We start from the raw sequence: 13,571 nt of genomic DNA, 5'->3' as shown, positions 1-13,571 counted from the left end.
ATATATATCGTAGTCGTACAGGAGAAAGTGACCAACTAACCAAACCTAAAATGTTCAGGAGGGTCATTTAAGTCACTTTTGCCTGGCAAGAAAATAAACATCAATGCAGTTAGTCATTTTTAACAAGTCAATATATTATACTTCAAAGTTTCAAATCCTTTGGGATTTTTTTCAGGGCAATATATGTACAGGGTGTCCCATAATCCAACGTTTTCATATTAAGGGGTGTTAGGCCAGCGTATGACTCACCAAAATATGAAAATATGACCTCAGAAAAGTGCCTTAGTTTTCCAGATATTTCCACTTTTATGACTTTTCCGAACATCTACCCCTTTGATCAGTTTTCTGAGTGCCACTTCTTAAAATTTTCATATTTTAGGATTCTAATTTTTAACACACAAAAAAAATTATTTAACACAAACACTTTTCACTTTACTAAAACAAAGCAATTCTTTACATCGGAATTCCTAATAAACTAACAACAGAGGCTTAACAGGGCTTTATTTAAACTAGTAAGTTATCAAATAGTCAATGATCACGTTTTTGTAAAAAAATGCACTTGGTCACTTTCTCCTGTATGACTACGATATAAGCTTGAAGACTTGGCATGATCAAGTGGTTCAAATAGTTGAAAATGGTAAGGTCTAGTTTTTACATTTTTTTTAGAATAATTAAGAGTTGGATTTTTTTTTAATATTTTGACATCAACATAAATGAAGAAGAATTAAGAAGTCTGGGTATTGACATACCTCTTGGATGCATTTAAAATAAGGGTGTCTGCTAAACGAAAAAGTTTTCTCAAATCAACCATAGATGCTGCCTAGAGCTCATGAAATGAACGTGTGAATTAAATGAATAACCATATACAGTACTATAGTAGCTAACCGCCAAATAGTGATATCTGTTAAGTAGATAGTCCGTAGTATATAAGGAACCTCAAGGAAGCAGGTATTTAATTCGGCAGATATAATAATGAAGTTACTATAAAATATATTAATTTTAATAACACATAAATCCTTGAATATGTATTTTTGTTAATTACGTATAAAATGAATATTGGTTGTATAGAACGATAGTTTCAAATGAAATTGTGGTTCAATCACTTCAAACCCCCCTATGCTGAGTCGTAAGCCCTGTAAATACAAAGACGTTTATATAATTCTTCATCTATATGAAGATGTCTGAATGTTTCAACACTTATTCATTAATGATTGTCATAATTTAATGCTGCTTAACAAGAAGCTTACTCAATTCAACTAAAGATGCTGCTGAGAACTCACAATTAAAACGACTTGTGAATTACAGCAAACGCCCCTACAACGTTGACATTGGTACCTACCCCTTTATCTTAGATAATTTTATAAGGGTTTAATGTTTAAAATTGTATTTTAACACTTTTTTATTTTTACAATGGAAATGACTATAATGAGTCATTTAGAATTGAAATACAATTAAAAAACATTTACTTCTGTATTAAGTCCCCTCCGATTACGCGGAGTTTTCTGTATATTCTGACATATTAATAAATTTTAAAAATTGAGTAGTGTGGTTATCAATCACGGGTAGAATTAGTGAATGTTAAATGAGTATAAAGTGATCACTTTAAACCATCCTTTGCCGCTTCGTAAGCCCATTTAATACCTTGAATTTTATATTGTTCTCTATTATATTCTATATTATATTCATTTATCATCTATGTAGATATGAAAAAAACATGAAAAAATAAAAAAATAATTTCAATAAAAATAAACTGTATTACCAACAAACATAAATAACAAGTGTAAGTCCCTCTCCAAGCACAAGAGCTCCGTCTCTTTATTGGAGAGAACTCCGTTTTTAATTTAAAGATTGTAAGTAAAAAAATAGAAAATGAATAAAAATCACAAAAAAAAACTTTTGTAATGATATTAAATAATAAAAATAAATGTCCAGATGTTTCAAAATAATATCATTAAGGATTGGCGTATTTTGATGCCGAAATACCAACTCGAATTTCATTTAAATAGCAACCTCAAACTGTCATAAGCAATAAATGTAATCTCGTTGGTTTATGTATCAAGTTATACGGCTGCAAAATTCAAATAATAGCATGCTGTGCAATAGTTTTGGCAATTAATAAATAATTTGGGCAACAGGGGCGCTGGTGCCGTTTGTGTAGCGGACATAAAACTGTCGTTTCCGGCATTCCTAGTCGATGATTCCCTTACTTTATGGCGGCCACGTTTGACTGTTAAATGTCAACCCTTTGTACTCCCGTGTCGCCGTCACGGCGGCATAGAAAACATTCTTACAACTCCGAAGGCGCCGCAACCGCGACATAAACAATAGGTAAACATACATCTAGAAAATCGCTGAAATGGTGGCATTAATTTTTTTTGTGGATATAACTCATACATTGTTATAAATTAATTTAGCAAAAATAACAACGAAAAATTATTAAGCCATTTGAAATGATTAAAATTTTAGAAGTTAATTAGTGGGTGAGTATAAAAATTTTTGAAGTAGACTACCTGCTTCCACTCCACGAGGGATAAGGCTCACGAAAGCGCTGTGATGGTAGGTTAGTTAGTTAGTTTAGAATATGAAAATTTTTCTTTCATTAACAATCTTATATTTTAATAAATATACATTTCTTAACAAAGCTACAATTTTTAATTCTAAATAAAAACATTTGTTTTTTACCACTTGAGTTATAAGTGGTAAAACACAAGCGTTTCGTTAATAATTTAATTTTGACCCAAAGTGAGCGCCGAAACAATAAGTAGGTAATATATCACTTATTGATTGGACATAAGTTTTGTGGAATGACACGATTTAAAAAAAATTAAACACATGTATAAAATCACAGTTTTACTTTTCACCTGTAGACGAAAACTGTACACATGTAAACTGCAAACTGTAGTTTACATTTATAGTTTGCGAAACTAGTCTTGTGTAATGAAATAAAACTCATTAATTGGTATTAATCAAACTATATTAACATTTATAATTTTGTTTTATATCAATTTACTTTGTTTTGTGTTGTTTTGTTTGTTTTATCTAGATATATAAATATATGTGTTTTTATTCTCTTATGTTTTTTTATTTATAATGTAAATAAACCTCTCGTCACGGGCTATGCTTACTGAGGCGTTCATCAAAATATATAATATTGTAAAAAATTACATAACAGTATTGTAAAAAATGTGTGTATAAACAAGTGTTTAATATTTAAAAAAAATACATAACATACTATAATATTTTTTATTTACTGCCTTACCTAAAAATACATATTCCTAATTTTCTATAAAAATTATATTTTTTTCATATTATTTTTACATAACACCCAATTGAGTAGTTGGTATTCCGTGTAAATAAATACAGAAAACAAAGGGTTAAATAATAATGTAAATGCGCATATAATTAATATGGCGTTATGGTAATATGGCGGAGCGCACGGTGCAGAATTAGGTGCGAAGTGCAAAACGGCATCGGGCGGGAGGCGGTGAAAATAAACGACACGAGTCGGGATTTAGCAGATTCGCACGGCCGTTTAAGCTGACTGCAGAAAGGGCTAGATCCCAGTTAAGGACTTACTGATAAATATAATTATTGATAAAATTTATTATTGCCGTATTTTAATAGGAATTAAAAAGCTGGTTGCGATTTATTGGGGTGATCATGTCGAATGCTCGCATTATACATGTTCGAATGGTGAAATTCGGAAATGAAGCAAGTTTTTGAACATCATCGAAAAAATGAAGAATTGTAAAAAAAACAATAACAAAAGCTAATAGTAATAGAAGAATAGGTTAAAGGGAGTGCCGTGCTCAGATAATTAATTAGAGTAGGCAGTAGAGGTAGGTAGTAAGATATGCTGGGTGCTACTTAGTAAGGTAGGGCAGATACTGGTTGCGTTTGTACATAATGCTTACTCCTTTCAACAACGTCGTATATCAAAAATCGACAATTTTCAGTTGTGCACGTTTTCGGAATGCCCAAAAAATGTACTATATCCCAGCAAAAGAGGCACATTTTAAACTCAATATTTACCCGGTACAGGGAAGAAAGTGTTGTTTTTACATTTGAAGAAAAGGTATTGTTTAATTATTATTTTAAATATCCTAAATATTTTTCAAATGGAAAAAAAACCTTCAGGTTTTACATGAAAAGATCTGTTGCACGGTAAAAAGTTCAATAAGAGGCTTGATATTTATTTTTAATACAGTGTATAATATTTTTAATCTTTAAAAACGTTCTCTTGAAATCTCAATTTTTTTGATTTATGACGTTCTTGAAAGGAAAGAGAGATATGTTACGCGGGTAAGTAATAAAGTTAGGCACTGCTTTTTTGCCTATATGCTATATGCTTTTGTATGCACGCCCTTGGTACTAGAAGCAGAGGCAGATCGAGGAAAACTTGCATAATCGAGTATTTCAAATACATCAATACTTTCTTCATACACGTCAATTGAAGTTAATCGAACCCGGGACCTCCAGCACGGTAGCTAAACACGCTTACCATCACACCACGGAGGCGGAGAAAAAAATTTAATTACTAAAAAAAAGTATTCGGTTAACTGCATTGCCAAATATATAATTTGAACACCCAAAACTGATTAAATTCACCCTAAAACTGTCGAGCGACGTCATCATCCCGCATGATAAATGCAACGCCGCGATTCGAGAACGTAACGGAACAACGGCTTGCGGCTAACGGGCTAGCGAATAAAGGGTAACGACTGGCGCCATTGAAATATTGCGCATCCACTGAAATTAGATTTTCAGAATACGACTCTGAAATAGTGGCAGGCTTTGAAGACGTGATGATACGAAAATCACGTTAATCCAGATAAGCTTATATATTTCCTCGTAAGGTAAGGCATTTAAATTTATATTATATCTCTAGGCAACTGCACAAAAATATCGTTGTCATACAGGAGAAAGTGACCAAGTGCATTTTTTACAAAATCGTGATTATTGACTACATGATATCTTACTGGCTTAATATTGCCCTGAAAAAAATCCCAAAGTATTTTAAACTTGGAAGTATAATATATTGACTTGTTGAATATGACTACCTGCATTGATGATTATTTTCTTGCCAAGCAAAAGTGACTTAAATGGCCCTCTTGAACATTTTACGTTTTGTTAGTTGGTCAATTTCTCCTGTACGACTACGATATATAAAACTTGACGTGGTGAAACCACGTTTCTCCTCTAGCCTGGCAAAAATAATCAATTATCAATCGTTTAATTTAATTAGTCTTAGGTAAATTTTTTTTTCTGTGCGCTCAAATATTTTTTATGGCTCCGACCTTTTATAATTTACCTGTCGTAAAACTAAAATGTATTTAAAAGGTTTGAATCATAAAAAAACTGTCGCCAACCCGCTGGCCTTTGAGGGATAATAGATGTTTGCCGGCGGTCATTTATCCTAAGAGCATTCTTTATTATATTATAAATAAAATTAAGGCTAATTGATGTCTAGACGTTGAAAATTTTGGGGGTGGATACAAGCGCACCGTCAGCCAATGAAAAATGGTTTCGAGGGCGTGATCTTCAAGGAGAGAAACCGAATATAACGGGAAGAAATCAGTGGGATCGATCTCTTGGAAGCCGGCAGTTGGTCGGAATAGTGACTTGGAAGCCAACAATTGGAAGGATCAGTTGGAGGGAGTAAGTCGTAAGAGGAGATCGACCAGTCGGACGGCTGGTCAGTCAGAAGACACAGAGAAGAAGAAGAGTTGGACGGAGCATTCGGAAAATCAGTGGGATCGAGGAGTTGGAAGGAGCAGTCGGGAGAGATCAGGGGGATCGAGCAGTCGGGAGAAATCAGTTAGAAGGAGCATACCTACACCAGGTTTTAAGACTTAAGTGAGGAGAAGAGCGGGAGCTCTACGCCGGGAGAGAGAGAAGATAGAAAAAAGGAAGTTACTCATCCGGAGTATCAAAAGCAGACCCACGCCGGGTCATAAGCCTCAAATTAAGAGCTGAAGCTCTACTAAGAGAAGAAGAAGATAAGAAGCAAGAATCATCGCACGGCGGCCCGTCATAAGAAGAACCTCATCCCAGCATCCAACGGCGCAGCTTTTTCACAAAGGATCACGGCGACCTCAGCATCACGGCGCATCTTTTTCACCAAAGGTTAGAATAAGTTTAATTTAAGATAGGATTAATTAATTTTAAGCTAATTTAAGATAGCAGATAAGATTAGTTTAAGTTAAAGTCGCTTTCGTATAATTTTGATATTTTTAATTAAATTAATTTAAGTATATTTTTTGTGCTGAATTTTCTTTCATCTCCCTACCCCTCCTTCTAATATTCCCAAGGTATATCAGCTTGATAAGGTGGGCGACGTCAAACTAACTAACTAACTAATTATCACGTCGCTTCACTGCAGGGGTAGACAGAGATTCGAAAGCCACACCACTCTGTCTTTGCAAACACTCTTTTCCTCTTCTACATTCATGCATCTCCTCATACATACTCGACGATTTTTACGACTCCTGAACCGGCCGCTTTCAAGTATTTGACATACCTGATTGTGCCAAGTTTTCCTCGGTCTTCCTCTGCTTCTTTTTCCAACTACGTTTGTTTACTAAATTTGTTTAACCGTTCTTTCCTCACTCATACGTTCCACATGTCCAAACCATCTCAACACACCTTTTTTAATTTCATCGATAATGCTTGTCTCAGCCTTGCATTCCTTCCTTACTTCATCATTCGAACATCTATCAGACATCGTTTTGCCACACATTCGTCTGAGGGATCGTATTTCGACTGCATTAAGTCTGCTTTCATCCTTCTTTTGCCAACTTCATGCTTCGCTTCCATACATTAGGGTTGGAATCAGAACTCCGTTGTGTACTGCCAGTTTAGAAAATATATTTTTGTTTTTAATTAAAGTTTAACATAGTAAATACCAATATTTCTAAAAATCTACTGTGACACGTGTTTCGATGCATTCCGCATGAAGACCGTAATACGGTGTTTGAAAGCGATGCGGAATGCATCGAAACACGTGTCACAGTAGATTTTCAGAAGTAGTGATATTTACAGAGTAAAATTTTAATAAAAATTAAGCACTTGGTATAATAAAATCATTAATTGAGTTTTACTTCACACGACTAGTTTCGAAAACTTCAGATCAAAACTGAATCTTTTCATGTTATTGTGATCACCTGTCGATGAAAACGTCTGTAAATTTCGAAACTAGTTGTGTGAACTAAAACTCAATTAGTGGTCTGATACAAGTGATTATTATTTTTTAAATCAACATGTCTTTCCACAAAGTTGAAGCCGGATCAATAAATCGTATCTAAAAAGACCTGTTTTGCATCTACTTTGCAAAGCAAAACGTACAAAGTAAGCACTCAAAAATGAATTCTGAAAACTGAAGACTTAAGTAGACAATGCTCTGACGAGAGCAAGCTCCAGTTTACTGAAGTTGTAGGAAAATAAAACTACTCACGTAATATATTCAAATAAGCCCCGAGATGCAGCGCCAGGATTTTATAATTCCCCTGCAGACGAGACAAGAGCGATGCATAGAATACGCGATGAAATATTCACAATATTTACTCCTTAGTTGTATGTGCTCCTGGTATTAGAATGCAATGTGGAAAACACAAATAACAATTTAAAATAATAATATAAAATAAAAAGTTCAATATTCTAAATATTATTAGTATTTTAAGCATTTACTTTGTGGTTAGTCATTTTATTTTTTTTTTTTTGCAAAAATGTTAATTAAAATTAGTACATAACCACTCACAGAGATTTTTATGTCTACCGGTTTTGAGATGTACCCGTCTCTTCGTCAGGACAATCACTACCACAGAATGCAAATAATACATAGCACCATTTACACACTTAAAACTACACAAAATGTTTGCAAAAACACATGCAATTTTTGGTCGACCCGAAGACCAACGTGCACTTAATTTTTTTCAGCACAAACATGCGTTGCGAGCCGAGATTAAATTTGTAATAAAGTTACACAGTAAATTTATTTAAAAATATTAAACACTCGTATATAACTTATTGAGCTTTATTAAAATTTTAAGTGTGTCCAAATACTTGTTCACAAATCTGGATGTCCAATTATGGGAGTTATTTTATTTGTTGTTTTTTGACATCTCAACAAAGATGAAGAAGAATATGGAAGTCAGGTCATTTACGGGGCTTACGTCCGTCATTGACGGTCCATGTTCTTCTAAAGTCATCCATATTCTTCATCATTTATGTTGAGATGTCAAAAAGAGTTTTATTTCATTACACACGGCTAGTTTTGAAAAAAAAACTACAGTTGTTTTCATCGACCGGTGATTACAAAAATGAAAACAGTCCATGGACATAACTGTAGATTTCGAAACTAGCATAATGAAATAAAACTCAATAAAAGGTATAAGACAAGTGTCTAAATTTTAAAATAATCAACATGTCATTTCACAAAGTTAATGCCGAATCATTACAGTAAATTTAAAAAGTGTCGGGTCGTGGTCCCTTGGCTAGTGTCACGGACGCTTGAGTCAGAGTTTCTGGGTTCGAATCCACTGTTACACAATATCATAATTATTTCTAATAATAAGCTTTGATTTGATGAGATGTCAATAATAATATGAAAATAACTCCTGTAATTGGAGACAATCCAGATTTTGTGAACAAGTATTTGGACACACTCAAAATGTTGTAAATAAATTGTCTGGTCAAATTATAAACTTAAATAATAAAAATGAAAATGGTATTTTCTGGCGTTTCTCATGTGTGTGATTATAATCCAGGATTCGGATCTCACATACTAATATAAGAGTTTCTGCTTAATAAAAAGCTTCTTTACATCTCACCAAGATATGTCTCTAGTGAAGTTCTAGTGATTCAAGAACAAGGTTTCTAAATTGGTTCATATATACAGAACTTCCAAGAATTTGAGGAGTGTGGTTGTCAATAATGGGTAGAATTGGTGAATGTTACACGTGTGTTAAGTGATCACTTAAACCAGCCTATGAGGGTCGTCAGCCCCGTAAATGCCCAGACTTCCATATTCTTCTTCATCTTTGATGAGATGTCAAAAATAATATAATATATAGCTGTTTAGGCTCACAAAAATAGTATGAAATTGAAGTATTTTTGTAAATGATATTTTAAAAAATCTCAATCTTTTTACTAAAAAATATATGCATACATAAAACACTTTTAATTACTCAAGTTTTTTAAACAAAGATTTGCTTATCACTCAAGTGGTAAAAAACGAGTGTTCATTATTTCTCACCACAAAGTGAATACCGAAACAATAATTAACACAACAGTAAATTTCATTAATAATCCATTTGACGTACCCTTGTTTCAAAATAAAACGTATTTTTCATATTATTTACCATAAAATACCTAAAATTACTGTAAGTTGTTAAACAGCCAAGAGTTTCGTATAATTTACGACAAAAATATAACTGTACATTAATATAATTCGAGGAAAGGAATAAGAGAGAGGGAATTTAATAATGTCTAAATTCTGAAATGAATGAAAAATTGCGTCTTCTTTTGAAAAACGCCCTATTCAGAAAGATAAAATCGGTATTAAGTGCTGTTAAATAATATTAAACGAGGCTTTACATGCGCTTCCTTATTAGAAATAAGCCGAGGAATTTCCTCGGTTGGTTATAAAGAATATGGGAGTTTTAGTAGTCTGAAAAGCAGAAGAAGTATACGTTAAATGGGAAATTACATTTTGAAGAAGAGTATGAATATTGTATATAAAGATACTTCATTTTTACCGAGACTAAGAAGCTCTTTAATAATTTATCGAAGTAGTGATTCACAAAGAGAGGAAAGAATGTCACGAGAGGAAAATAAGAACGTGATTCTGTATGAATATAAATTAATTAAGAGCAGATTGGAAGCGATATATGAAAGATGGAAACGTTAGAATAATGATAGAACGAACTTAAAGATAGAGAAAAACAGTTTTAAGACGTAGCGATAAAAAAACTAGCAAGAATGCGAAAAGATTTGAAAAAACTAAATATATATCAGCGGATATCACCGAAAACTGGAATATCAATTGGTATATCATAGACCTAGAGCCTAGATGATTGAATTAAAATACTGAAATTGATAATGACTTCTTTCAAACAAATTGTTACTAAATTAGTTTATTGGATTCGATTTTATAAAGCTACTAATTAGTGCACAAATTTGGTTGCATATTGCGTATTTTGAAGGCGATAATTCGACATCAACACATTAATCTGAAGAGAATAATAGACTGAGAAAAAGCAACGAATATCCTAATTGGGTAACCAAAACAGTTCATGCTTTTCTGAAAGTTTTATTCTACTGGTTTTCATCTCTGTTATTCCAGAAACAAAGAGGAGATTATTTAAAAAAAAAAAAAACCTGGACAATAACAACAACAAAGTAAGTATCACCCACTTCTAGATTCCCTGAAATTAAATTATCTAAACAAGTTTTTTTTAAATGCGTAAAATGGAAGAATTCATTTGGTAAAGAAGAAATCATGAATCGCACAATTTAAAGAAAAATAATTAAAAATAAAGATATACCATCACATAGGACACAAAGGAGCACATAGGACGTACAAAACCTTAAAATATTGTTAATCAGGCAATTGCACTGGTTCTTCATCGAAAAACATCTTGAGGAAGACCAAAAAATTAATGGATGCTACAGCAAGATAACATGATTCAAAGGCATGGCCTAGGTGACGTTGTATTTGATAGAAAGATAAGAATATATATGATTAGGAAAACTGAACCCAACAGTATATATAAAGACGATAAGTTGAGATGGAGCTAGGAAGAGGGAGTAATTTAATGAAAAATAAACTGTCGAGTAAATAGCATGGTAGAATATTTAGTACCGAGAAATATGTAGTATATACTCGTACATAATACAGTGAGAATACCAAATACAGTACTTTCGCTTTAAGCGTCTGTCAGGACAAGGGAGGAGTTATTGAATTAAGAAATTTAAGAGCCAAAGACGAAAATAAGGTCAAGGGATGGAATCAAGAGGGGAGGTCTTAGTTAAACTTTGCAATGAGATAATATTTAACTTTGTAATAAAACTGAGTTATAAAATCAATTCGTAACTAAGTGATGTTTTTCACTATTTTTCTAGAACAAAAGTTTTTTAAAAATCTGTAAATATATCGTAGTTGTACATGTGAAAGTGACCAACTAACAAAACGTGAAATGTTCAGGAGGGATATTTAAGTCGCTTTTGCTTGGCAAGAAAATAAACATCAATGCCGTAAGTCATTTTTAACAAGCCAATATACTATACTTTCAAATTTAAAATGATTTGAGATTTTTTAAGGGCAATATTAAGCTAGTAAGATATCAAATAGTCAATGATCACGTTTTTATAAAAAATGCGCTTGGTCACTTTCTCCTGTATGACTACGATATATGATTTTTTAAGGCGAAAATGTGTGATCGAATCACATCAAATGTGTATTTCGATTTGAAACTAGCGACAGATTGAACTATTAGAAACATACTATATTATATTTTTACTTTAATGAATTCGGCAGTTACTTTGTGGTGACATCTATCCATTTTTAATTTGAAGTTTTACTTGGTAAATACCACTGTTTCTAAACATGTTAAGTGACATGTGTTTCGATGCATTCCGCACCTTTCTCAAACATCGTATGTGAAGCTTAGTAAAAATTTTGGAGTTGCATTGGTATGTAGTGGTATTAACCAAGTAAAACTTAAATTAAATATGTTTTTTTTTACCACAAAGTGACTACCGAATCAATTAATGAAATTTTATCCATCCTTGGAAGCCTAATCTATTCATTGTATCATTTCTTTCTTTAAAAAATTTGAACTTGAAATAGGAAAAATGTTTTAGTTGTTCTTTGGAGGTTATTACAGCAGGCGTCCGTTTTATGTGGGGAAATAATTCTTTTAGGCGGTTTGGGCGGACTAAAGTATTGAAAATTGTTGTAAAAAGGCGTCATATGATAAGTATACCAGGAAGTTTTAAATAATAATCAACCAAATATATTTTATTCTCAATATTATTAATATTTAAAGCATTTACTTTGTGGTTAGTCATTTTTACTTATTTATTTTTTACGAAAAATGTTAATATTATTAGTATATAACCACTCATAGAGATTTTTATATTTACCGGTTTCGAGACGTACCCGTCTCTTCGTCAGGACAATCACTATTACAGCATGCAAACAATACCACCCTTCACCACCATGGCACCATTTACACACTTAAAACTACACAAAATGTTTTTCTACATTTTTTGTTAGTTTTTTAAAACGATTTGCTTTTTTGTGTAGTTTAAGTGTGTAAATGGTGCTATGGTGGTGAAGGGTGGTATTGTTTGCATGCTGTAATAGTGATTGTCCTGACGAAGAGACGGGTAGGTACGTCTCGAAACCGGTAGACATAAAAATCTCGGTGAGTGGTTATTGACTAATATTATTAACATATTTTTATAAAAATAAACTAGTAAATATATTTTTTTTAAAGGTAAAATATAATGTAATTTGATTTCAACATACCGGCTACTACGGTGTCAGCCCTCGTAAGGCGCTTCAAGACATGCTCAATGAGGCCCACATCAGTACACGCCTGCAGATTGCGGACGCTCTTGCGCAGGATGGCGATGAACACGGACCATATTTCAGCCTGTAACAAACAAAAAATACAATCAGACTACATAATGGAAAAAAATCATGATAAAGATATACATATATTATATATATATATATATATATATATATATATATATATATATATATATATATATATATATATATATATATATATATATATATATATATATATATATATATATATATATATATATATATATATATATATATCGCATCCGTGACCTCCAGAACGGTAGGCGAGCATGCTGACCATTACACTACGGAGGCGGAGGCGGCAGGGTTTAATAAATATAAGTGATTTTTTCACTGTAATATTTATTCATCGAGATAACACTGCGTTCATATGAAGCAGTGCCTTATGCACCATTGAGGTGCGGTAAGGGTTTTATTATATATATATATATATATATATATATATATATATATATATATATATATATATATATATATATATATATATATATATATATATATATATATATATATATATATATATATATATACTGCAACTACGTCATCGATCGTGGAGCTTTTAGAAGTGCATATGAAACTCAACCGACGAGACTATTAGAGTCACAGCAGGATGGATTCAGTCCCCGATGTACATCTAGAACACGAGATTATCAAAAACCTCTTAGTAATGTTTATATGAATTATAATAAAATGATTATTTTACAATAAATTTATATTAATACCAAAAAATAATACCTTAAAATAACTGTTAGTTTATTTTTATTATTATCTTATTTTTTAATTGTTTTGAATAACATCTATGTTGAATTCACAAAAAAAACATTTTTATAAGAGGTAACAGGTTCCGTTATATATATTTTTGTGTTTTTAATAATAAAAACAATGAAGTAGATTCTATATTTGATTTTAATATAATAAATGTATAAACACTTCATTTTCATAGTTATCTAAA

At 32.1% G+C, this 13,571-nt stretch overlaps 1 protein-coding gene across 11 annotated transcripts in view; it reads right to left on the bottom strand.

The window, feature by feature from the left end:
• rg (A kinase anchor protein rugose) overlaps positions 1–13,571 on the bottom strand; it is a 620,520-nt gene that overhangs the window by 371,985 nt on the left and 234,964 nt on the right. For all 11 annotated transcript variants that reach the window (XM_088271658.1, XM_088271653.1, XM_088271655.1 and 8 more), the window contains exon 3: positions 12,533–12,659. In XM_088271658.1, coding sequence (XP_088127784.1) covers positions 12,533–12,659 — 127 coding nt within the window. The remainder of the gene's footprint in view (positions 1–12,532; positions 12,660–13,571) is intronic.

This window comes from Brachycentrus maculatus, unplaced genomic scaffold (assembly GCF_059751285.1).
Source record: "Brachycentrus maculatus isolate JH-2025_06_01 unplaced genomic scaffold, ASM5975128v1 h1tg000454l, whole genome shotgun sequence".
Classification (NCBI taxonomy): Eukaryota; Metazoa; Arthropoda; class Insecta; order Trichoptera; family Brachycentridae; genus Brachycentrus; species Brachycentrus maculatus.
Note: the sequence above shows the minus strand (reverse complement) of the source record. Positions and strands in the feature narration are given on the sequence as shown.